At 44.5% G+C, this 25821-nt stretch overlaps 1 protein-coding gene across 1 annotated transcript; it reads right to left on the reverse strand.

Moving 5' to 3' along the window:
• Positions 1–322: 322 nt before the first annotated feature.
• Positions 323–25649, reverse strand: GPR137B (G protein-coupled receptor 137B). Its single transcript, XM_082306225.1, has 7 exons — positions 25253–25649; positions 16441–16490; positions 11135–11357; positions 7186–7335; positions 4934–5062; positions 2066–2190; positions 323–744 (listed from the first exon to the last, which is right to left on the reverse strand). Exons 1-7 carry the CDS (start codon positions 25619–25621, stop codon positions 633–635), a joined length of 1158 nt encoding a protein of 385 aa, XP_082162351.1. The 5' UTR covers positions 25622–25649; the 3' UTR covers positions 323–632.
• Between the last annotated feature and the right edge of the window lie 172 nt (positions 25650–25821).

Genomic DNA, 25821 nt, shown 5'->3' on the forward strand with positions numbered 1-25821 from the left:
CTTCTCAAGGAGAACGTAGTGTGTTTTGAGATCATAACTAGAGCATAGATGACTTTTAGCCTCCAACCATCTTTCCACATTGAGTAAGCAGTGATGATCCGAAGAGTAAATTGTGCTCCAAGACTGCAGCAATAACTTGAAAAGACAGTATTTAATCGGGTTGATATTTTTCCCTTACAGGCTTTCACGTGCACGTAAGGATCGCTACTGTCATGCATTTGAACAACCCATTCATGTGTTTACAGTATATTCATCATAATCATGTATTTCTAACCAAATACACAGTGTAAAAATAAAAATACTTAGAAAATAATTATGCCATTTCACTTCATGAAATTTGCTCTTTTAAAATGAGCATAAAATGATTAAATTATACCCTCTAACAACTCTATTCAAAGCCAAAAATCCATGGCTTAGAGCAAGGTATTAATTAGAACAGTCTTCAAAGTTTAAATCATTAGCTTATACTTCTCCTTGAACTATGAAAAGCTCATGGCAAAGACAAGTTCTTCATTTATCTGTGCATAGGAACACTTCTAAAAACCAAAAGGTGAAGAAAAATCGCTAAGCGTTGTTTTTGAGTACATTTGTTTTAATATTGGAATGTCCTAGAAGGCTGTAGTTGATCGAAGTTACATGGGGCTGGGCCGGTCTGTGTCCAGTGCTGGATCTTGTTGGAGGGATCCTATGTAAGCCATGAAGCTGTTGTTCGACTGGCCCCAGTCGTAGTAGTCTGGAGAGAAACTTAAAGAGAAAACAGAAGAGTTAGTGACTGGCCGGTTGGTTCTGAGGGTACCCGGTTAGTGAATGCGGGCAAAACGTCATCACGTAGACGTAGTTCTCACACTGAAGTGCAAAACTAAAACCCCAACCAGGGGTTCAGGCAGCTATTTATTTTTCTGATCTGTCCATTAATTTGGCCCAAGTGTTCTCGCCTCACTGTTTCCTGATTCTCCTAGGTCACCAAGGGCGCTCCCCTTTCTGCTTCCCTAATCCAGAAAGTCTCTGAAAACCCTCGAGGCGGTGCTGCTAACCCACGCCAAGTCCGAGCACTGCGAGGGCCTGTCGGTGACAGCCCTACGCCTCCCGCGTCCTTGTACGCGAGGGCCCGGCGCTCGGTTGGCCGCTCTGGCGCGCTGGCTTTTCTCCCACCAGCAGTGTGCGCCAGCGCACGTGGCCGGTTTGCGCCCGCGTTGCCAGCGGGGCTGGTTCCCTCCTGCCTGCGCGGCAGGGAGGGCGCCTGCATTTGAAGACGACTGATGACGCTAATGCACCACTAGCGTACTGCAGGTACAGGACGAAGCGAATGAGTTGCACGTGACTGAGCCTCCTTTCAGGGCAGGACAGTGTCCTGGCAGCGCCCTTCCTTCTCCGCACTGGGTGCTCGCGTTCTTGCTGTGAACTGCTCCTTCCTGGAAGGGAATCCTTCCCTAAAGCTCCCGGTCACACAGAGAAAACAGGCTTTTCCTGCCAATCCTGGGTTGTGTGGGATTTGGGCAGTTAGCTGGATTCCCATAAGCTTTCAGCGAGTGGGAAAGCAAACGTGGCCTGTGTTTCAGGTAAAGCCCAAGACACTGAGCCACGTTACAGGGCAACCTAAGTTGAGAGGATTCTCACTGCCACGTCGTAAGCTGCTGCCTGCGCTGCCGAGCTTTTCCCTGCTCTCCCTGAAGACAGGGAGACAGCTGTTTTTCTAGGCTGCCTTGCTCACACACTTAAACTAGTAAGTGGCACTTCTTAGACCACTCTTAGAAGAAACAGAGGGTGAAATATGCAACCCAAAGATCTGACCTGAGTTGTTCAAAGAGTGACATGCTGTTACAATTCTTAAATTATGCAACCGTTTTGATTCTTGTGTCCTTGCAGTCTCTGTGGGGCCCTCGGATCCCTACCGTCACTCGGTGCTGCCTTTCCACTCCAGCGTCCCCCTTTGCTTCCCCTCAACCCCTGGAATTTACGCAACGACTGGAGCTAAACAGTTTACATCACTCTTTGGCAGTGTGTGAGAGTTCCTCCTCTTCCAGTTTCTGTTATGGGAAGCAAGCGGTTCCCTCTTGGATCTCACCTGCCCTGTGCCCCCTGCGGTGCAATATTCCACGCTAGATCGTCATCACTGTCGTATCTGCGAGGGTTGTCAAAGAAATACGATCTGGGACTGAAGCCATGGCTTGGGACCATTCCTGCGTTGGCCTGAGGGAAGGGAAACCTCAGTCAGTACTTGCAACAGATAGAAGTCAGGCGCCAAGCAGTTTATCTAAAAGAAGTCACTGCAGACTTACCTCCTGGCTTCCAAAATAAAACGGGCAATATTACATTTGCTGTAGACAGCAGAAATCTTTTTGCATTTTCTGTTTTTCTCCACCAGCGTAGCGAGAGTCCACTGATCTTACCAGCTTTTCCTTTTCCTTCCTTCTAGCTAACGAACAGATATGACCCATTTCTGAAACCACCTTTCAGCACGCATTTAACCTGTCTGCTGAATTCCTGTCCATGCTGGACACTTGGCGCTTTTAGCCAGCTGACTTGAAGTGAGCAGTAGGGAAGCAGCTGAGGAGCTGAAGGATATGAGAGACCTAAAGAGATTTGGTTTTACCTGGCACGTTTGTAACCCTCCCTCCTGGTGCGCTACCTCCCTTGCCTCAGGAACTGACCATGCTGAACCTTGGCACCCTGCTTAATGAAACCACAGCTGAAAAGCCCCTTAGGGCCTCTCTGAGCAATTTCAGTATCTACCCTACAGTGCTGTGAGGGCCAAATCCTGAGGAAAGGTCCTCTGATGAAACAGGGAAACGGGTGTACGTGTAACTCCTTCATTTACAAAGCATTTTGCTTTTATTTCCCTATGAACCAAAACAGAAACACACAAGATTCAAAAGGTCAGCTTGAGTCTGGAAACAGTGCAGAGGGACACCTAGGACACAGCTGAGCCTCTGCCACCGATCCACTGCTTCCATCCCCAGGGAACGGGGTTCCCTGCACCTGTGGATAAGCCAGGATGACATCTCCTTGGCCTCAAGCAGGAGAGCAGTTTAATCTCCCCCTATTTTTTAGCTGTTAAATAACTTTGACAAAGATGAACTAAAAATAGGTCCATTTCTGTTGTCTCCCCATTTCCAACGTTTGTCTGGCTGAAAGTACGGCAAGGCAAAGGACCACGCGCTGCAGCTACCAAAGCAGACAGCCAGCTCGTTCCAGACTAGCATCCTCTGGGGAGTGGAGCTTTACGTTTGGACAGTGCTGAACGCAGGCTGCCTCGACTCAGACTTTTTGTTTCTGAAGTCCTGAATGAAACGTAAAACCAAAGAACAACAATTTATTGGGATTGTTCCTTATTAAAAATAAAGAACGTTTTGGATTTTTACTAAATCAGTGTTGTTGTTAAGATTTTGTAACTAAGAGAGGCTGTGTTTTAATTCTAACTCCATGCTTTTCTGGCCAAGTATTTTCAGCCACTGGACCTTAACTTAACTTAACTGGATACTTAACTGGGACCTTAACTTAACTGGGACCTTAACTTAACTGGATACTTAACCGCTGTTAACAGTCAGTCTACATCAAACTGAAGTCCTGTGGCCCTTGGTCTCCCTCTTGTGGCGTACTTGCATTGAAGTTCAGTTTTGCCTTGCTACAGTCTCTCTTCGTTTTTTGTTTCTTTCTAACGTTGTCGTTTCCAGTTTTCCTCTTACCATGATATTGTTTAGCATAAATATTTGTCTCGTGTAGAAAAAATCCATATATGACCTAGCCACGATGACAGATAATGTCTATCCTAAAAAAAGGTACCCATAAAAGAAGTGGTATCACTGATTGGCTCTTCTGAAATGTATCTTTAGACATTGGAGATGTAAGGCTTTCTGCAAATCATGCTGCAAAAACATACTGTTGTATGTGTTACTGCAGTGCTCTTGGACTTGTCAGAGAATGCTGCCTGTCTGACTCCATTTGAGCTCTCATTTGAGTAGGATTCCAGGCCTTTATGTGATCAGCTTTTTGAAAGGAGAGATTAGACCACATCCTTTATTTTCATTCTCTTGTGAATGTCTCCCGCACTATCCAAACTTGACCACCGGGCCTAGCCTTACTAAACTCACTTTACATAAAACGAGATCTCTCCGTGGTCACTTTTTAGATGAGCAGCACCACTGGACTGTACTTTAAAACATTTCTTCTCTTTGCGGTTGTCCTGGCTAACTCCTAAGCAGGAGTGGGGCTGAGATTTTTTTTTTTTTGTGATGGGCACTGGGGTCCGTGGGGTTTCTTAGTGTGATGTCAGGTATCACAGGTGAACACAAAGAAGGGCTTTATACAAGTGGGGATTTGTTACTTCCTTGTTCAGCTTTGCTTTATAATTGTCTCTGAAATCTGCATGTGAGAATAAAAACTATCGCCTTCTCTAAAAAGTTATTCTATTAATTGCTTCTCTCACTTGTGAATTTACTGTTCACATCCTTCTTGGGGAATATTAGCTTTGGTTTGATTTGGCCTACAGAAACAGAGGCATTACCTCAGTAATCCTAGCGCAGGGCTGATATGCCCCATGTGCCTGTCAACCAGCATACCCTATGCTAACCTGGAGACGTAGCCTACAGCTATAAAAAGATGCTTGTCCATCTATTAACTACCTAGACATTAAGGATACTTACAGGGAATTATCCTTACGACTCATACCTTAATCTCTGCTCTGCTGGAATTGCAAACAAAAATATCAGCAAGTGCTTATTATGGCTATCAGTCTTTGACACGGAAACAATTCAATGGGGACAGGGCTGAAAGAATTCCATCTATTATTTCATACATGCATTGCTTTTATGCTGCCAAGGACACATTGAAAAAGAGAAGCCAAAATGTACAGAAGCAAACCTCCCTCAGAAGCTGAGCCCTCCAGACCTGCCTGGACACTACACTACCAAATACACTAACAAATTCCACTTACTAGATCTTTTGTAGGGTTTCGGACACGGAAGAAATACACAACCAAGGAAGTAGGCAAGAGCTCCCAGACGAAAAGGATCACACCGAACACTATGTAACCTGCGTCTCCCAACTGGCATTTCAGATCTGCCTGTTGAAAAGTCAAAGAGAAAAGTTTTTAAGAATAAAGATGGCAGCTCATGGAAAAGGTGCAAGAGGCAACATGTCTTCTTATGAAGACCTACATTTAAGTGGCTGAAATGCTTGACAACATGGCCAGAAGTTCCATCCAGTAAAGCCAAATTAACACAGCTAATGATTAAAGGCATACTAAAAAAATAAATCAATATTCTATCATCTTGTTGGGTACATGACTTCCCTTTTACCCTTCTTCCTCCCTCCTTCTCCTCCTCCTATCTTTCTTTCAGCAAAATCAAAGTTTAATGCAGGGATCTTCCCAGTCGAAGAGCCTGGCAAGCAACTATTTGATCAAGTGATCAAATCGAGGTAATGAGAAAGTAGTTTTCCAGTCCTTTTCCAGCTGGGAATAAAATGTGAAGGAACAATCAATGCCCAGGTCTTCAAGGGCATTGCTGGCAATCTGGCTTTTAAAAATTAAGGCTTGGACCCCTTCAAATTGGTGCACGTTGTTAGCTTGAATAACCATGCTGCTACTCTAGCATTAGCTTTGAACTCTTCTTTAGAGTTCCCCTCCACCATTCACCATAGTGGCAGAGGGCAAATTCTGTCCTTTCATGGGTTTCATAGAGAAGAGAAAAGGGTAATGTTTCTGACAGGTGACCTGAGGCACTACCACAGTCCAAACATTGGGCTGTACTTCTAAAAGTGACTCTTGATTCTGGTACCGAATTGAGTCGCTCCTCCTTAGTTCCAGGCCCTCTACATATGGCTCAAATCATTTACCCCAAAATCCAGGCAACCCTAATGTCACAAGTCAGATCAGATGTTCAAAAATCAGTCGTAGTGATCGAAGGCCTAAAGCATTCCACTGAGCTCCCTATGAACAACCTCTGCTCCACAGAGGAAACAGGACCAAATATTCTGGCCATAAACTTCCAGCCCCTGTTACTCCAGGCTGTAGGAGTCAGCACAAGAAGCGCCCCCTGCAAGGGGTCAGCAGCAGCAGCAACACTCCAGGCCCCAACAACAGGAGGGAAAATGTTTGATTCAGGAGATGAATCACAACCTAGTGCCCTTCTGCCTAAAACTTGTGTCTTCTAATTACACGGAGTGGCACCACCTAGCCGCACTCCTCTTCTCCGCAGCGCAGCAGGGGTGATTACTGGTCCCTTGACGGACCCTACTCAACTAACGCGTAATGAGGTCCTCTGGGCAAGCCTACCCTACTGTTTACCTACTTCTTATTTACGGTTTTATCTACTGCTCAACAGAAAATTGTTAATGCTGCAGGTTTGCTTGGCCACCCTGACAATACAAGGCCCTTGCGTGGCTGGGAATGCTGCTTTTGGACTGCAGGTGCTTGCTGAGAGGGTGGGGAGATGTCACGTGCCCGGGATTTTGAGGCCAGACAAAATGTACTCATGGTCCAGACCCAGGCCTGACATTTTGCCCAGCCTTGAGAGAGCTGGAAAGTTACTGGGATCGAACTACATGCTTCAAAGCAGAGAGAGGAGCTGGGTGCCCAAATTTCATAACATTCAACAAAGAATCCCCTGCTATTATTTCCTTTAGTATTTTTATCACTGTTAGTTTTCAATCAATCATCAGAACTGTCACTTGCAATTAAAGGCTGGGAAGAATCATAGTCTTATCCTCAAACTACAGAAGGTATCACGCTAATGACAGAATTCAGGTCAATAACTCCACAGCAATGGATCGGATGGCAATGGGAGACTTAATTATGACTTCAGAACTCAGCATTTCAGTAGAACCAAGTACTGTTTTTCTGCTTCTCCAACTACAGTACATTCTTTCTAATGAACGGAACACCTGTCTTTTTTAATAAAAGAATTTTTTTTAACAATAAAATCAAGGTAAATAAAAGATTTATTTTTTTTTTAATCATTTGGTTAGTCGTTACTTCTTTCTTTTAGCACTGTTTTTTTTTTTTTTCCTCCTTATGCTGAAACTACCAGACATTTGTATTCCTGGAGCAAAACAATCCTAGTGCATTGAATAAAAGAAAAAAATAATAGGATTTTAATATGTTAATTCCTCTTGTCATAGCATTTAGGAAATCAGCCATCACATACAGAATGAATTTTTCTCAGTAGCAAATATTTTCATACTTACCTGATCTGATACGTTGTACCAATCATAATCAAAAGAATTGACTTTCTTGGTTTGGGAAAACGATAAGATGAACAAGTTGTAACAGGCTCGTGAGGTATAAAGTAGTATAACAGTCACTCCTATACTTGTCACCTGACAGACAGATGAGCCCTGGAAGAGATTTAAACACAGGTTATTACTCATAAGGGCAGCTGACAAGAAAATTGCTTTGCATGGACTTCGAGGGCTGTCATGCTACTCTGCCTAATGTGACTGACTTTCTCTTTACTTCTTTGATCAGTATTTCTGTGTTTTATCAGCACAGTTGTTTCCAGGCAATGGTAGCAGTTCCAGTCCTTACCAAGATGGGCTGCGACTAATTCCTACAACTTATTGTACAAGCACTATTTTCAGAGCAATGAAAACACATAAGAACTACACTTGCTATCAGGTGGAGCAAGAGAATTCAGCCTTCAGCTGTGCATTAGCTGTAGAGCATCCTGTATCAGACGCTGGCTAGCTAGCATGATGCAACCTTGCATCTTTTTACAACTGCTCGCTGTGCACCTATTTCCTAAGTGCGGAGCAGATCGTAACAGTCAGCAGTTAAGCACGGCCCGGACAGGAACAGAACATCCTGCCTTGCCTAATGTCAACACCGAGGAGACAAAGTGGAAGCACAGCCTACGGGCAAAGTGACCACGGCAGGGCAGCCTGTGAGCGGGAGCTTGGGCACAAGGGGAGGAATGAGACTGCAAAAAGTGTGAAATCAGAACGGTTCCTGAGCCCTACAGAGAAAAATGGAGAGAGCCAGGGAAAGAGCTTAATCCTGTGTGAGGAGTAAGTAAGTGAGACACCTGGCCACCGTGTGAGGTGGGGAAGGTCACTGCGGGGGGCTGAGATGCCAGCACAGGAGTTGTTGCGGCAGCAAGGAAGGAAGGAAGGAATCCAGGAGCCGGTGTGAGTCTGATCACGGAGGCGGGCAGATGTACAAAACTCGGACTGGCTTTGAAGGAAGAAGCTCAAAGTAAATTCTGTGTAGTTGGCTCTGGAACAGCGCTTTGCACAGCTAAAGGATGAAAGATGGGTTAAAGCGCTGTGCGCTTTTAGGGGAGCAAAATACCTTGCAGTCATTTGCTTCATGAGCCCTGCCCTCTCTCTCCTGGCAGAGACCCACAGCAGGAGGATGGGCTCCTCTCATCGTGTGAGAGAGAGAGGCCAAGAGGGAAGCTGCTCCTCCCCTCACAGGGCCGTTTATACCAGCGCAGGAGAGAGGAAGGCCTGCACCCTGTTCCCTGCGCTCACACGCTCTGCTTCCAGGCTGGCAGCCGAGGAGCAGGGGTCCAAAGCGCTGTGGCAGGCAGAGCACGGACATAACAGAGTGGCTACAGTATCAGGAAGGTCACCAAGTCACCACGTCCCAAATCCTTGGCCTTCAGGAGACCACCAGGGGCCCTCTGCTGCTCACCCACGCGGGTGGCTATCGTCCCTGCGGCTCTGACAGCCAAGCGCCTCAGGCTGGTGTTGCCTGGTGGGTGTCCGGAAAGAAGAGCTCAGGGAGTAGACAGAAAAGCTTGCAGAAAACTAGCTTGCCTGTTTTCCCAGCAAAACAGTATTGACTCCGGGAACAGTCAGGCTTGGGAGCGCTACAAAATCCCCCGTGCAGTCAGCCTCTCTGACCGACTTCCTGCTTGGAACACGCCGAAACCACCGCTGCCCGCCGGGCCGTAACCTGCCGCCGTCTCAGCAGCGAGCCAAGGGCCTGCTGCTCCACGGGAACCGAAGCCAGGTACGTCGTAGGCTGTGGTGAAAGCTGTGGCAAGACCAGCAAGCACGAAATGCCACAAAGAGGAAGCGTTTGCTAGGCACTTCTCTGTTCTCCTTCGGCACCAGCGAGTCAGCGACGCTGTCATGGAAACCGACGGCGAGAGCGCGGAGAGAAGCTGCCGACTGGCACATACCATGTCCCAGCTCAGTGGCATTTACAGACTGGGGACAGCAGAAGTGATGGGGTTGGTTATTTCCCTATATAGGCTTCCCTACATAGTTGTCATTCTTTAATAGTTAAATATGCTAGAGATTTAACAAACTTCAATCCCACCAAATACAAAAAAGGGGGTAAAAGTGTCCTGGTTTTGCTGCCAGTCAAATATACTTAGAGGCTTGGGGAAGGGAGAGCGCAGCAGTAGAAGTAAAGCCGGAGAAATCCTTTTTCAGCCACAGGCCCCTACAGAAAAGAGGGGGAGCTCCGAGTTTGTAGCATGTCCCACTAGGTGATGCTTCTGGCCAGCACGGAACTGGCCCGAGTCGGCACCTAGGGGCAGGGCCTTGCACCTCCTTGTCCTGTCGTAGCCTCGGTGCGGAGAACCAGGCTGGTCCCCCACGCCAGGTCATGGAGGTGAAGGCATTTTCACACGTGGTCAGAAGATACGGGCCAGCAGGTGGGAGATGCAAATAAAAAGCTGCCAGTACCGATGCCTATCTACATGCACCGCACAGCACGCGTTACCTCCAACGCTACTTCTATCATATCACTGCAGAGAATGGATTTTTCTTCTTTAGCTAGTTTTTTCAGCACAACAGTAGCAGATTAAACCAGGATGTTGTTTAACTGCCAGCTCCAGCCATCTGTATCCCTAAGCATGTGTGGTCAAATCCTGCTGGAAGTCCCCAGAGGAACTCCCATTTCAGGTCAGCAGAAAGGAGCAAAGCGCTCTTTAATTCTCATTTCCACATTCAAACTTTCATCAGCTGAGCGGTCTGTCCTTTCCTGTCTGCAATTATGTTAGAGTTTGTTTGGGTTTTGTGAAATAGCTTGAAGTAAAGAAGATCAAGTTTCCTTCAGGAGGAGGAAACGGAACAAAGTAATCTACCAAAGCCTCCCTTAGGTTAACACTGCTTTGTTACAGAGATTTACACTTCTGTGATTTGCAGCAGCAGAAAAACTTTTCTTACTAGTAAAAATAATCCATTGCCCATGCCCTTTGGTCAGCAAGTGACAAGACTTGAAAGAAACAAAACAAACAAAGCTGTGTTTTTAAATCTTCTATTCAGCCCTGAACTTTCAGTTGTTGTGCACTACGGCCAGATTTGATTAAACAGGAAAAGTACTCCTTTCATCTGATGAAGTAAATGGAGAGAGGAATTTTATTATAAGATTTTCTAAATAGTAGCTGAAACTTCCATTTTTGAAAGGTTTGTTGTGGTAAAGGTAATGTGCTATTGGCTAAACTAATAATTTATTTTAAGATTTAACTATCTATCTAATGCAAACACAAGGACCCTTGAAAGCGCTGTTTCATTATTTATAGGTACAAACCACCTTCACTGATTTATAATAAACACTGCAGGCTTACGTGATGCCACCCAGCGCCTTGACCACTGAATGTGTCCAAAGCTGTAAACCTAACAATATTTCTTTAAAGAACATTTTGTAGAGTAATATGAGAGACTTTTTTCCCCTTCTCCCCACTTGGATGAATTTATAATGCATTAAGTCTTCTAAAACACATTCTCATAGGACAGTATACAAATGTATTAAAGGTAGATTCCTATTCCTCTGTCTAGCTTATCTTCAGCATGCTGCTCCCTTAAACATTTAACTTAATCAGTTAATAATTTGACAAGCTGAAGGATCCCAAAGTATAGATCACTTCTATGTAGCAGTACTGAAATGGTCTTCAGACAGTGATCTGGAGAAAGCAGTATCCACTTGAAAAACAGCTGTGAGCCACTACATTGTATAAACTCTGCCTCAAAAATACATATTTTGGGGTCACTGGTGTTAGCCAGAAGCACCCTTGGTAGCGCTTAGTATTTAATTCATATATTGTGCAGGATGGCCAGCCAAGCACAAGCTGTGAAGTTTAAGGCCGCCAGCTCTCAGGGGATCCAAAGGACTGTGTGGCTTTGCCTCGCACTGCCCTTGTCTCTCAGAAGGTACTTGAAAAGAACTGAAAATGTACCTTACCTTGGACTCCAAGTAAATGTTGGCTAAAGACATCTTGGAAATCTTATACAGGCAGATGGAGAGTGAAACAGCGCACAGCACAAACAACGTGTCATTAATTGCCACCCGGACAGAGACAATGACTTTTCTCTCTGAATTCTGTGTCCTCACCAATACTGCACATGTTAAATTCACCAAGAGGAAGAGGAGACTTATGAAAAGAGAAGCCAGGTAGAGGGGCAACCTGGGAGAGTGAGGAGAAAACAGTTTTAGCGACATTGTTCAGCAAGTGTCAGTCATGAGATGGAAGTTGCACTCTGAGCAATGGAAGCTGCACGTGTTGGGCTGCCACAGCTGACAGAGTGACCGGCCACCCAAGCCCAAATCAAAGTGCTCCAGATTGCTGGAGAGATTAATTTAGCTTATTTCAAATCTGTTTTTACAGTTACACAATAAGCTGTAAGTAAAGAAACTAATGTCAAGCAGCAAAACATGGGGGAGTGTTTGCAGCAGAAATATAACAGCACAGTTCTTAAAAACTACTTAAAATACACATGTACTTTCTTAAGAGCGTGCACTTCATATACAGCACAAACCCTCTGACTACTCACTGACAGGAGAAACCGTGCAAAAGGTTGAGTTGCCTGGAACGGACTGGGTTTGATTTTGGTTTTACTACACCACCACTGCCATGAGAAGCATCACTGACTGCTGATGTTTGCCATCAGATTTCATATTAAATTAGGGAAGTGTCTAACAGTTGGAAAAATCTCTGAGCTACAGGTTCCCCAGCATCTTCCTCTGTCTGTTTTCCTAAATAACTTGGTCACAGGCAACCTCTTGAAAGAAACATCAAGAAATTTAAATATGCATATTGATTCTGGGTTGGCATTTTGCCATCTATGCCAGGCAAAAGGTTCACTTGCACAAGCACAGGAGCAGAGCTGGAACAGAAATGTGAGAGACACAAGCCCAGAAGCTGGACTGGTTTTCTCCATCTGTTTTTTCCCACCTACCCAGCACCAACACCTGCAATTTAAGTATACCACATACTCAAGGAAAGCTGCTTCTAATTCCTCTTTACTCCTACACACAGCTGTGGAGCTTTTCACTTGGGGGAAAAAAAAAAAAAAAAGACATGTTTCCATTTCAGGTGTTTGCTTACTTCATTATCATTGCTGACCAAGGCAGTTACTGATAAGGGTCATCATTTGCAGTCACTGAACAAGAGGTTTTGGCCACAGCTTTTCACGCCTGCTGGGAACTTTGAATTTGGCTGACAACAAACATCCAGACTGTCCCTGAGGAATCAAATTCTGATTGTTTAAAAATACTTTACCCAATGGTGATCTTTTTCTTTCACACATTCAAATCCTTTTGGGATAGTATCAGCCCAGCTACAAAGCTGAAGCATAGCTGGCTTCAGAGGGCAAGAAAGGAAGGGGTATACCTTTGAGACTTTTAAAACGTGTAACAGGGAGAACTGACAGCCTAAAAGTCCCTGCCTGTGAATCAGTGCCTTCTTTCCAGCTATATCTGGCAGTGAGCAAGGATGCTGTCTTTTCCTTGCCAGTCACGGAAATTCCCTCTCAGGGGGAAGATTGTGCTCATTTTTAACCTTCCAGGGCAGGGCTCTCTTTTTAGGATAAGCAGCTAGAGGTAGTTTCTGTAAACCTCACAGTCTAATGTTGGAAGCACTGCAGTCCTGAACCTCCTCTCTCACACAGCTTCCTCTGGAGAATGCAGTTCCCAGTTGTGGTGGTGGGACATTTACAGCTTTTATTAATATCTCAAAAGTCTTTAAGTGATGGACGGTCATATGTCTTCCTTTCCTTCCCCTCCCAAAGCCTATGTAATAGTCTCATCTCTGCTCCCCCATTGTCATGCAGGTAAAATATTGCGGTGGGGTTTGGGCTTACGAGGAAAGGTATGCTCTTACATGCTGCCTGCTTGCAGGACAGTAAGTACATGCTCTCTTTTTGCTCAGCTTAGTCAGAGGGACCTGCTGCTTCAGCACAGTCTGCATGTCCTTGATGCTGGCTTGCAACCAGCAAGGCTTAGAGGCTTCCAGGCCAGGCTCCTCCTTGATGAAGTTCAGCAAAAAAAAAAAGCACTGTCACGCTGTCATGCCCACACACTCCCATAAGTGCCAGGGTGAGCCGTCATGGCCAGTCAGTTGTGCAGCTCTTCACATAAATGATCTTCCATCCCCCTTATTAACATGATGGGGCTGGGGAAACGGCTGCCTGTTTTGACAATAGAAGCATTGTTGCTGAACTTCTGAATAAGCACTGATGGATATGCAGGCTGTGTCTCTCAGGGCAGTTTTAGGGTCTCTGCAGCTGCAGAAAGCATTCCTAACTCACTTAAAGGCAGAATGTATCCTTACAGCTCAACTACAAGGGCACCTACAAGGCATTAATAAGCATATGGATTTTTTTAGAAAATAGAAAGGCAGGGCAGGAGAGGTGCTTCCATATTGCACCAGTGACTGTTCAAAAGCCTGTTGCGCCTGATCCCCATTTTGGGGCTAGTCCCTTAAAAGGAGCTGTGTGTAATCTGGCTTGGTCGGGGAAGGCACGTGCCAGGGTGTTCTGTTCTGCTGGATGCACAGTTTTTCTTTGCACTTAAAATCAGACTTCAGACGAATGCAGTGAGTTTTGCTTTGTTTAACCGGAAAATCTGTTTGAAACTACTGCATTTTGTATGTGGTTTCCTCAGAAACCATACAGTGTCTGAGGCTTGTGTGTAACAAGGCATGCACACACAGCACAGCAAGCCTCATCCAAACCCAGTGACTGTAAGAAATCCCCAAGCCCAGGGAGACGTGCAGAAGGACTGTTTAAATATGAAGTTGGGCTGGCACAGGCTTCGCCTTGAGCTCTTTTGCCACAGTGACTAACATCATGAAGGCTGCGCGGAGTAAAGTTTGCTTAAGATTCTGAATCTCCAGTAGGATTTTATCAATTTTTTCTGTATCTGAAATGATTCTGATTTCTGAGACCTGTGCCAATACATAGACCACAGTCCTACCTCTCTGTTGCCCTGTTTATGTTGCCATTATCTGTTGCAGAAATGCCAATAGCAGGCAATAAGGACTGACACTTATTAAAGAAAATGAGGAAAAAAAATCAAAAAGTGAACATTCAGCAATGAAGAAAAATCAAATTCAGTAAGTGCAGACTCCAGCCCCTCTCTGTAGGCCATCCATCTTTCTATCATCCATCAACCATCTCTCCATCAGGATTTGAGCAACCTAGGCTAATGAAAGATATCCCTGCCCATGGGAAAGGGGTTGGACTGGATGATCTTTAAAGGTCCTTTCCACTCTGTGATTCTATGATTTTTCACTAGCCTGTTAAAATTAAGATTCAGGACCTCACCTGTGGGTGTGCACGTATGACACCATTTCAGTTGCCCTCTATAAGATAGGAAACGAGGTCAGCTTTATTTATACGGCTCTTTCACACAGGCTAACCACATTCATGCTAAAAGATCTAGATATTAAAACAAAATACTACTGAAGTCCTTTACCAACAGAGCTGAATAAGAGAGAAAAGGCTAGACCAGATCCAAGAGTGATCTGTGTTAGAAATGCAGTAAGCAAGAGTCAGGGTGGACGTGGAGCTGTTGTGGGGAGGGTAGTCTCTGCATGAGTAATTCCAGTCACAATACATAAACGTTACAGAAATGCTCCAAGAGCTACATGTAGGGTGCTAATGTAGTCACTTCATAGGCATTGACTAAATACCACAAGCTCCCTTTGCAGGAAGAAAGACATTTTCAAGCAGTTTTCAGGAATAAAGCCTTGCCACAAACATCAGTAACAGATGAGGTTCAAAGCTTCTACCTCTCACCTCTAAAGCCAGCCAGGAACATGTTCACAGACCTGCCCTAGACCACCCTGACCTGCAGCTCAGGCTTTGTGCAAAGCCGTCCTCCTTGTTCCTCTTGCCTATGAGTACCATCAGGGGCAGGCACGCCTGCATTGGGGGCTGGCTGGGGACCAGGCTGGTGTGCGCTGTGCTTGTCTGCCAGCCCGTACTCCTGGATTTCCTTCCCACAGAAACCAGAGCGCAAAGCGGGTGAACGTATTTGTATGCCATGGTGTTTACCAGGGAGCATCCAGCTCTTGCCCCTTGTGGTTTGGGATGTGGCCAAGTATGCACACAGACCCACTAACTTGAAAGCGTTCCTGAGGCCACCAAAATAGATGCAGCCTCTCTGTTCCCATCCTGACTATTTCTGCATCAGCTGTGATTCAGCATGGAGCCCGCATCCCTCAGTCAGCCATCACACTCCACGTGTCCCCTACCCTCACCAGCACAAGCGCAGCCTGCTCCAAGCCTGCTCTCATTGTGCTGCCGTTCTACCAGACACGGTTTCTGAAGCACTTGCTCCAGATGATCGCCTCTCCAGCTGTATCAAAATCCAATTTGATAACAAAATTTCCAGAGCAAGGACAATGTTAATATTTGACCTGTTGATACAGTACCGTGTTCTCCTGAACAGTCAGCAAATAACAGATTTCAGTTTCAAATTACTCTGCTTTCCTATCCTGATTTCAGATTGTAAATTTTTTCTTTAGAATGGAGACAACCTCTCTCTCTTCCTCTGTCTAAACAACATTGCCCCTGACTGAGGGTTTTAGGCATTGCCACAATAAACATTAATTTATTGAGCTCTTCCTCAGCTTTCTGGATATTACTGCCCTTTGGGGAGCTTTCAAGTAATTCCTGACAATCCCTCCGGCTCAACAACATCCCAAACAAATCTCTCCACCTAAATGCAAAGCTATCGTAACCTCAACTTTATGGAGTTGGGGGAGGTCATCTGTGAGCTCTCAAACACATCATCAAGTTGAATCCATTCTCTCTACTTCTTACCCTTCACAACTCTTATCTTCCCAAAACTTTCGAGTCTTTTATTACCACTGACCTCATGGATTAATACACACCCCGTCCCACTCATTCCTGTCACAATAAATATACCACTCTGCTACCTTTACCAAAGCACTGGGTCTGAATTCACCTGGCAACACAACCGTTAAGAACCTGTAAATATATCACCAGGGTGGGTGTTTTCTGCTTCCATTTGAAATATTGGCCTTTGCAATATGTGAATGTCTAAAAATGGTGCTTGTGTCGGGAAATGACACAGGCTTCTAAATGTCATAGGAAGAAGCTGGCCTCAGAACCATCATCATAAAACATTGGTATATAAATATGAATAGCTGAGATATGAGCACCACATTATCAGAGACATAGTGTTTCTCAAAGAGCATGGCTACTCTTCTTTACCACATTGAATGTTTGCATAGTTCTTACCTGTATTTCAGTAGCTCTGGGGAATATTTTGACTTAGCTTTGAAAATCACCTGCAAAACAGAAAAATATGGCGTCAAGCATAGGATACATGTAAGTAAAGAAAGACACTGTGATCCACAGGAATCCTGTCTCACAGGTCACAAGAAATGTAATGATAGGTTTCACTACATAACAAATTTGCATTCATTGCTTATCCATGGCAGGCATGCTCTAAGCAAAGTATTAAAACCACTCAGCAGGCAATCACGATGTACTTGTATACAAATTGTCTACACCATTATTTTCACTTACTCTGGCTTGTGAATAAGGTCCTTTATACCAGTATTCACAAGAGGACCAGTGCCAGCATAATCATAGAGGCAAGTAATTATTAGGCTCTCACATGACCTAACAGTACATGTCTCTCACGTAGACCAGCTCATACCAGCATATTGGGTCAGATGCTCTATTCACATGAAGAGCCTGTCATAGTAGCCTGGCCTGAAACTGGATATATACATTTGTATTCGTGTTACATTGCCAAAAGGATGCCATCGAGAACTAAACTCATTGTTTTACTCTGAGGTATATTTGGCTTCTACTGACTGTCTGTTCACTATACAACATGTATTTTTACAGAGAGAGAGCTCGTGCCCAGTAGTTACCTTGCTGTAACAGAAAAGACAAAATACTGACATATTTTCTGCAATGTAGCTAGGTAATATCAGTCACAGGTGTTTAACCACCATCAGAAATTATACAAAAACGTATGAGCATATTTTATATCTTATATATTAAAAAAAATACAGGGAAGCATCACAGCTTTTTCATAAGCTAACATGGTTTCCAAACACACTCAGTTTACAAATGTTCATTTAAACCATCACTGAAGCACACTGATGGCTAGTATTACAAAAAAACATGCTGTATGACTTATTCTGGGTTGTTCCCTAATTGTTTTCTCCTCAAGTTATCCTGCCTTATCCATTTCACTGGGTTTTGCATGCCCGTTAGTATAGCTTGCATAATATTTGCTATGATTATTATGCTTTCCCAAGGAAACAGGACTTACATGATCACTGTGTATGTGTAGGCATGTGTCTGCCTGTCAATCTGTTTATCTGTCCCCCCACTAATCTTAAAATACTCTGGTCAGAGAACTGATAGAAAAATATTTGAAGCATCAAAGACATGATTCCTTATCACCCTCCTAAAAATCAATGACTCAAAAAAAAACTTAGTAAGGAACCCTATAAATGCATCTGATATATGACCTCTGTGAGGAGAACCCTGCATAATGATCCTACACATCACCCAGTATGAGAGAGTCTGCATAGCAAAGTATCATAAGAAGTGCTCCAGTTATGGAAATAGCTCAAAGTCAAGCATGAGACATAAATCTGGAGAAAATCAGGCTTCACTTGTTCCAGCGCTCCTGGAACAACTTGTCATTTAACTCCTATTCACCATAAACAGCTGCCTTGACATGGAAATTATTTTTGTGATGCATCAGCCTGCTTAGCACTAGCTGAACCAGCAGAGAACACAAGGCTTTTCAGCAGGCCCTAGGAAAATAATAGCTGAGAATAAAATTGAAAAGTTGGAGGAAAAAAACCTCTAAAAATATTCTGCAACCATTGATACTGTTTTCAAATAGTTAACATCTCTGGCAGTATCCCTTACAGAAGATTTTTGGGATTCATTCTCCAAATTCCTGGATCGTGAATTCTCACAGGAGTTCAGGAAGAAGTTTGATGTTGTTTTACTTACTTGCTACTGAAAGGAGAGGTACAAGAGGCTTGTGAATGTTCTGCATTTCTGTGGTGCATGAAGAGGGGCTGTCAGTTTTTAGAGAAGAGATGGGGTTCAAAATACTTCCCGTACTCTTTTTGTACAAAGACTTGCCTACCCTGCTTATTCTGGAAGACTCTGTGGGCAGCGGGATTCCTGACCTCAATGAAACTAAGCAAGTAAAACTTGTCTGTAGGGCCATTCCACGATCCTCACCTGTTCTGAGTAACACTTACACATATTGTACCGTTAATTTTGACAGCTTTCAGGAGTAGCACTGAACAGAAGTGTTTAGAGCCTGTGCAAAGAACTGCATAAGACAAGCAATTTGCAGTGGGCAAGCAGTTGTGCTGGGTCCACAAAATGTAGAAAATTCACAAGTTCCTGAATACCATCTCCTGTGGTTCCCCAAAAATGATCCACTCGTTCCTATAATGTCACAGAGTAGTCCTGTCGCATAAACCGGTCCAAGGCTGCCCTGCCCAGCAAAAACTCCTTGGATAACTTAGCTAAAACCAAACGTGACATGCCTGCTGCAGATCCAGCAGGATCTCCAGATGCGAGATCACCAAAACAGCTGTTACTGTGATTCTGCATTTGGCGGACCTGTCCCAGCCGATAAATGCTTCTGAATTTTATCAGAGCAAAATGACCGTTAAGAAAGAAAATGAACACTGCATAGAAAATGGATGCTACATAGAACGAAAGATATGATATAAGGCATGGACACTCTTACGAATTCACTGCTAGACGGAAACACAGGTGGCCAAGTTCTGCCACCTTTGCTTAAACACTGATGGGGCCTTATTTCATGAGTAGCCTTGCTGGAAGCAATGTGATTGTCACAGAATAAAGGGCTGTTCAGTGGGAGTAAGGATGTCAGAAGCTGATCTCAATATACCTTACATGTGTGGGTGCAGTTTTTTGCCTTTAACAGTCATTTAGCTCAAGAGACATGTTGCTCAATGGCCCCTCCCCGCAACAGTGTTGAGAAAGCTTCCAGTCAATATCTGAGTCATCTGAGCAAGTCTTCCAGCAAACCAGAGCAAACCAGGCTATTCCTAAGAATAGACTAAACAGCAAGCAGAAGGCAGACTTTTTAAAAAAGACCTTTCAGAGAGTCCTGAGATGAACAGCAACATGGAAAACTCAGTGAAATTCCTTGCTAATTTTCTGTCTAAAGAGTTTCTTTTTATTCTTAAAAGTGTTTACCCTTTCACTTGTTCTTTAAAGGAGAAATATCCCGGTTTGACTCCTTGTTTTTGCTGAAGGACTGGAAACCTCAAATGAGATTCTCACACTCCCTCCTCCACTCCCCTGAGGTATACGTCTGGCTTATAAAACTGCAGCGGTACAAAAGGACTCCAAAAATCCCTGCATACATCCAGGGAAAATTTCTGTTGCAGGAACTGATGTAAACAGCTGCCCTTAAAGACATTTTACCAGGCCGCAGCAGAGGAGCAGTGGGGATGGCATGGGAGTCCATCAGCAGCTCGGCCGCAGAGAGCTCTGCAGAGCTGCTGCAGCAGGGAAGGCAGAGAGGGCCAGGCTGCTGCAGCTTAAGGGGCTTCCAGCTACGGTTATGAAAGTTAAATCAGGAGCCGCTCTGGCCCTGTACGTACCAATGAAAGAGGTGTCAAAGCCAAGTCACGTATTCCCAGAGCAAAAGAAAAAGAAAATCTCACTGGAGCAATTTTCAGTCCATGCTCTGATTTAGCTGAACTGACATGATGGCTGGCACAAATCTCCACTGTACCTCTAGTGCTAGCTGATCAATTCACTTTTACAGGAGCCGCAGCTCATGTTACCAAAAAGCCTCAGGTATGTGTTAAGTGGTTGCATATGTCTCAAGCTGGCCCTCTGCGCAGGAATGAAGTTCAGCTTTATTTACCAGTTCTCATTTCAAAAACTCTATGAGGAGCATAGCGTGTACTTTTCCTTCCCAGTTCCTTTCACCACAGCCCCTCTCTTCCTCTGTCATACTCCATGCAAATGTCTCTTTCCACCCTGAAAATACGCCACAACCTCATGTAGGCCCGGAGTCCCTCACCGTCGGCACATACATCTTCCCTCTCCTGTGTATCTTCCAGTCCCAGGCCTGCCTTCCCCTTTCTTTCTTTCTTCCATGTTCATTCTTTCATTTGGACCAGATTCCCCAAAATATGCAAACATTCCCTCTACTCTCGAAACTCTACACAGTTTGTAGGGCCTACAGACATGGGCAACGTGACTCACTACCATGCTCAGCGTTGTGTAATTTGGTAAAAATAGTCCCGAAAGGACAGGGACCATTGTGGGGCTGGCAGCCACAGTAAACTTGCATGTGTAGCTTTCCTATCAAATTATTTTCTAAGTCAAATGACCTCATTTGTCATGTCAGATGCTGACAGCCAGCCAGTCTGCAGTTGCAATTTGTCTCCTATAGATCCAATACTGAGGGCAACATTTTACGCCAAACATATTTGCTGATGCTTTACCATCCGTAGTTAGACTCCTGTGTAGTGCTATGTACATCTAAAGCATGCTTTAAATTAATAACAAGCTTTATAAAATATGGTGTATTCATTTCTACTAAAAAATAAATATTTCTCCTAAATAAAAAGCCCTCTCTGTTCTCTCACTGGTGATATTACTTTTAAAATGCTATCCCCAGTAATTAGAGGATGAGAAGTTCTCTTAATTTTCTTCCCAGAGCTAACACGTACCTCGGTTGCACTGAGATACACGTAACCTCTCCGAAAGCCTTGTGCGGGTTTTACCCCGCCCTGCCAGGCACTTCCAGCATGGCCAGCTTCCCTCTAAGCTGTCTTACTCTGCACAATTTCTCTTCATTTGAAAGTCCCTGATCTTATCAGCCCTGCCTGGAAGGCAGGGTAAGCTTCTCAATCTGGATGCCAGAGAAAAGGGAAGATGGTTAGGGAGAAGGAAAGAGAGGTAAATCTGCCTACCAGCCCTTCTCCACCCATACAGCCTCACAGTTCTTTAGCTCAGCACGACGTTCCTTGGGTCCCGGAGAAGTGCCCAACCTGATGATTGAACGTACGGCCCACCAAATGGTTTGCTGTGCCTGGCCACAGGGGAGGCCTGGGATTTCCAGCATCCCCTACGGCTCACAGTCTTTGGCCCTAGCCTTGTTTTTTGAGTCTGTAACCCTCCATCCTAGCCTCCCTCCTGCTTCATTTGTATCCTGTTCCTCGGGGAAATGTGAAGTCTGAAGCAAACAGGACAAAGTAAAGCAAGCCCTTCTCTGCCCACCCCTCACACACACCAAAAAAGGCAATTTATTATTTTATTTCCCAGAGCCTCTTTACACTTTTGCCCACAGCACTGACTGTAAAGCCTGAAGACTGTAAAGCCCGAAGACTCATCTCAGTCTCCCGTTGTCAGGGGCAGGGAAGGTTTGGCTAGGCAGGACATAAATAAAAGTGCCTGCATCCTGGGATCCTCACTGTCTGGAGTCACTTGAAGTAGAAAACACGTTATTTGCCGATTTACACTCTTAGCTTTATCAAGCAGCAAAATAAACCGGTGGGAGCTGCAGGTGTGAAGCAAACATATATATGGGCTTTTCGGTCTCTGTAGGTGGAAACACAAGCTTCAGCTCCCTATCTGATGGATCAGGATCAGGGAGCTGCTCTGGCTTGGTACAATGCAGTTATTTGCCGATGTTGGGCTAATTTTATGAAAGTGCCACTGGATCTCATCTTCACCTGAGATTTATTTTAATGATTTCTAAGTAGACAGAGGCTTATCCTGAGAGGGTAGATCACCTTATTTTTTTTTTCTTTAGAAAAGAATGAAAACAGGCACAGGATTAATAAATTCTAATAAATTCAGCGCTCCATTAGAAATCATATGTATTTTCTGCAGTATGTGATTTCTGAGAGGAGCTAATATTATATAAGCCTTATCTGTAGCAGCCTTGTCTTCTATTCTGCCATAAGTAGGGCATCAAGACCATAGCAAAGGACCCTGAATTTGGCTCCTAATCCAAAGATCACTCAGGAGTTGTTCTGAGTCAAAACTAGTTTGATTGTAACTTCTCTTTTGTCCACTGGTCCCCCGCTTTAGCAAGCTGCCCCAATGCATTACAACTCTTTCTGCTGGATCTGTTGGTGGTGACGCTCAAGTCCAGGAACAACCCCTGCTGTGCTGATGCCATCATGGCTTACTTGTCTTGCTACACATAAAATACAGTCTAAATTTGCATCCCCATTGCTTTGGGATACCTATTGAAAAGAGAATAGTTGTGGCTAACTTTCTGTCAAGTTCAAAGGTGCTTATTATTCTGAAAAATGCCCTCAGGCACTTGCCAAATGAGTTTTTTTGTTTGGCCGGGAGGATTTGCAATAATTTCGGAATCATTTTTTCTTCTCACATCTATGTCTAAAAGTTTTCCTAGCAGTGCCACATGTCTGTGTGCCGTACAGCAGATAATAAGCCCCTGAAAATTCCAGAGACTGATGAGGTCTCTTCCAGTCCTCTGTCTCTATACTATACATAGATCACTTCTTTAGTCAAGCACCAGTTAAATAGCATGGTTTTCATGCAATGAGACACAGCTGCAGACCCTTCTTGCCTTTCTTCTAGAGAGAAAAGGGTAAAAGTTTGTTCTGTCTGTGAAGTTATAAGCCATTACTGAAAACAAAATTCTCTCTCCCCACCCCTTTCACACTAGTTCTTGCTTGCCTACTGTGGAAAGCTAGATGCACTTTAAATATACTGTCTCAAGAAGATGCTGAATTTCAAGCCAAACCACCTTTTAATGGTTAGAAGTAAAGAATTAATAACAGTGAATTAAAAATATGTGCACTTATTCTGTGTCTTACATTATATTCCTACAATGGCTGTGCTTGTATTTCTTAAGGCTTTGTTTTGGCTGGGGAAATATTTGAGATGAGATTTCACTGAGAGCAACAGGCTCTAAAGCAAACAACAATACAAATAATATGCCTGTCTACAGTGGCCCAAGATCTTTAAAGATTATGACGCACATCACAAACTCAGAAAGTCCCTTGCAAATATTGTTTCAAAAGCCTCACAACAGCTCTTCAAGACAGGTAACTATTACACGCTTTTACGGAGGAAGATCATGAGGACTCACGGTGACAAAGCAGAAATTGTCTCAAAGGCAGAACCAATAGCCTTAGCATTTTTTCTGTTTCCAACCGCTGACTTGTACTTCCTGAATGATATCAGACAGCAATGCCAAAAATAAGTTAAAAGGACATATGTGTGCATTCTGTATGCTCTCTTTTTAGATCTTCCTTAGACGAAAGGAATCGGTTACCTGCAACGCTAAGCCCCTGAGTGCTGGCACTCCGCTGCACAGAGTGCAGACTGCCGTGCCTCCTCTGTGCTCATGCCAGTCTTGGCAAAGAGCGAGGATGCCGCATTCTGCCTCCAGACTTCCACAGCAGCCCTCTGTGTGTGTGTGAGGGAAGAATCTGACCTAGGGCTATGACTTAGTCCCAGCCACTGTGATGGGGATGGACTGTGTGATGATGGACGTTTGCCCCTGGGGAACCGCACCATTATCAAATGACTCTCACAATAGCTGTGGGATAAAGCATAGGCCACCACATGCCTGAGCCGGATTTGAGTAGCATGTAGATGAAAGGTTCCTGTAATCCCTTAATATATCTCAAGTCCCAGGGAGCAGAGTGGGGTGAGTTAGGTGGTGTTTCAGACACTGAATCCAGAAAAATAAAGCTAAGCACAAAGCTGTGTATGTGGTTCTAAGTATTTAATACCCTCCATAACTCAAGTGATCCTCTTAGAGTTGTCATGCTTACCATCGCTGCTTTTTCAGCTCTGGGATGGCAGCTCTCACAAGCAGCCTGATCTCTCCAGCCAGGCTGTTCAGAATTGACAGGCCTGTAATCACTACAGAGCACTGTTAAACACGGTGGGCACTACAGAAGCACTGAGACCCAGGCACCGAGCTGGTTCTAAGTGGGGCACACAGCAACACCCAAAGCATCCTGAGCACTGCCAGGGGTGCTCCAGCACTGGCTGGTACCCTCTGGGGCAGCTACCCCTGCACTGGGAAAGCGGACTTTGACAAGGGTCATCTGAGTGCAGGCTTGGCTTCCTGCTCCAGGCACCGTCGTGGGATTGAGGAGATAGAGAACCCAGTCCCTGCCCTCCCGCAAGCTTCCTGTGAGATCTTAGGCAAGCCCGGCAGCCTTTCTTTGCCTCAGCACGCCAATATCCCGTCCTGCAGCCCAGTGCCAAGATACCCAAGCTCACCTTAAATACTTCCAAGCAACTCTAACTGCAGCAACCTGCAGCACTGTGCAGCCTAACTCACCTGGCTTCTTAGCTGTCCGTAGCACAGATAGATACACTCTCAAGACCTCTTTTGGAAATGGAAATATTATTTTCTTTACCCCGCCATACAGCTGATTTACCTTTACATCACAGCATCCTTGAAATAGAGGGTGTATCTCTGTACAGCACTTAGCACTTACTGGGGTCCAGAGTCACTGCTATTTGTAATACAGATCATTATAGCAATTTGGGTCCGCAGCAGGACTCGATCAACAGTTTTGATTGTGATACACAGAACAGAAATCGCACTCTGTTAGCAAACTTATGAAAAACTGGCGTGGAGGGTTGCCAGCAAAATTAGAAATTACAGTTCTGAATGCACACAGGGATCAGGTCTGCTACGCCAGGAGGTTTATGAAGTCTACTAACAACAACAATAATAAAGAATAATAATAGAACACCATTTTGGATGTCCAGCTTTCAAGCTCTCCTATACATTTTTTCCCCCAACCTTTAAATTAAACGACACCCATTTACTAGACAGTAGATATATTACTTGCCATTCCTGAAATGATCACTTCAGGCTCCAGTTTCATTGTAACACTGATCACTTGCATATAGATCAAAACTTAAAATTCCCAACCAAATAACTGAAATTTGCTTTTTGCATTGCCAAGGTACATTAGGAAGTTACATTTTCCTCACGATTCTTACAAAATAATGCTTTACTGTTCTGTCAGATTTAATCAACCAAATATCTGTTGCTTACCTGTGTGAAGTAAAGATTCATCAGGGTCAGGGTGAAAAACTGGAGGCAGACTGGGAAGCAATAGAGAAGCCAGAAGATGAAGGGGCTGAACGAATTTGCTGTGACAAAGTCTTTGAAGTAAAATGAAAAGAGCACAGTCCTAAGAGAGGCCCAAAACAGGCACAGAAACAGAAAGACAGTTTGGTAACTGAACCTCTTGTGCCTGTAGTGAAGGACCAGCCAGAGCTGGACGTAGATGAACACAAAAAGCAGTGAATAAAAAACAGTATATGCAATGGTCAGGCCCAGCTTCACATACGGAGGGACAGCTGGCGTCAGGGTCGGCGGAAGGGTGTCATTTTTCAGTGGGTCCCACTCAGGGGCCTCCATTTGATATCAGGAATCGTCAGAATTATTTATTAAGTTTGGCTGCCGCTGTTGCCTCCTCCTCCTTCTCCTTTCATCTTCCTACAGCATAGGAATCAAGAAAATGAAAGAAAACAAGCTGCACTTCCTCTTTGGCAGCTCACTGTGGGCTGGTAGCACATGATCACAATTCAGAATGATTCATTAGGACTGCCTTTGTCAGC

This window comes from Platalea leucorodia, assembly GCF_965183815.1.
Source record: "Platalea leucorodia genome assembly, chromosome: 3".
NCBI lineage: Eukaryota > Metazoa > Chordata > Aves > Pelecaniformes > Threskiornithidae > Platalea > Platalea leucorodia.

Excerpts from the sequence above, each read along its gene's own strand:
- GPR137B (XM_082306225.1), bottom strand. The coding sequence starts at position 25,621 with ATGGAGGCCCCTGAGTGGGACCCACTGAAAAATGACACCCTTCCGCCG. Across the intron at positions 16,491-25,252 it reads TGAATCTTTACTTCACACAG|GTGATTTTCAAAGCTAAGTC; the intron begins GTAAGCAACAGA and ends TCTGTTTTGCAG. Across the intron at positions 2,191-4,933 it reads GAAACCCTACAAAAGATCTA|GCCAACGCAGGAATGGTCCC; the intron begins GTAAGTGGAATT and ends CCCTTCCCTCAG.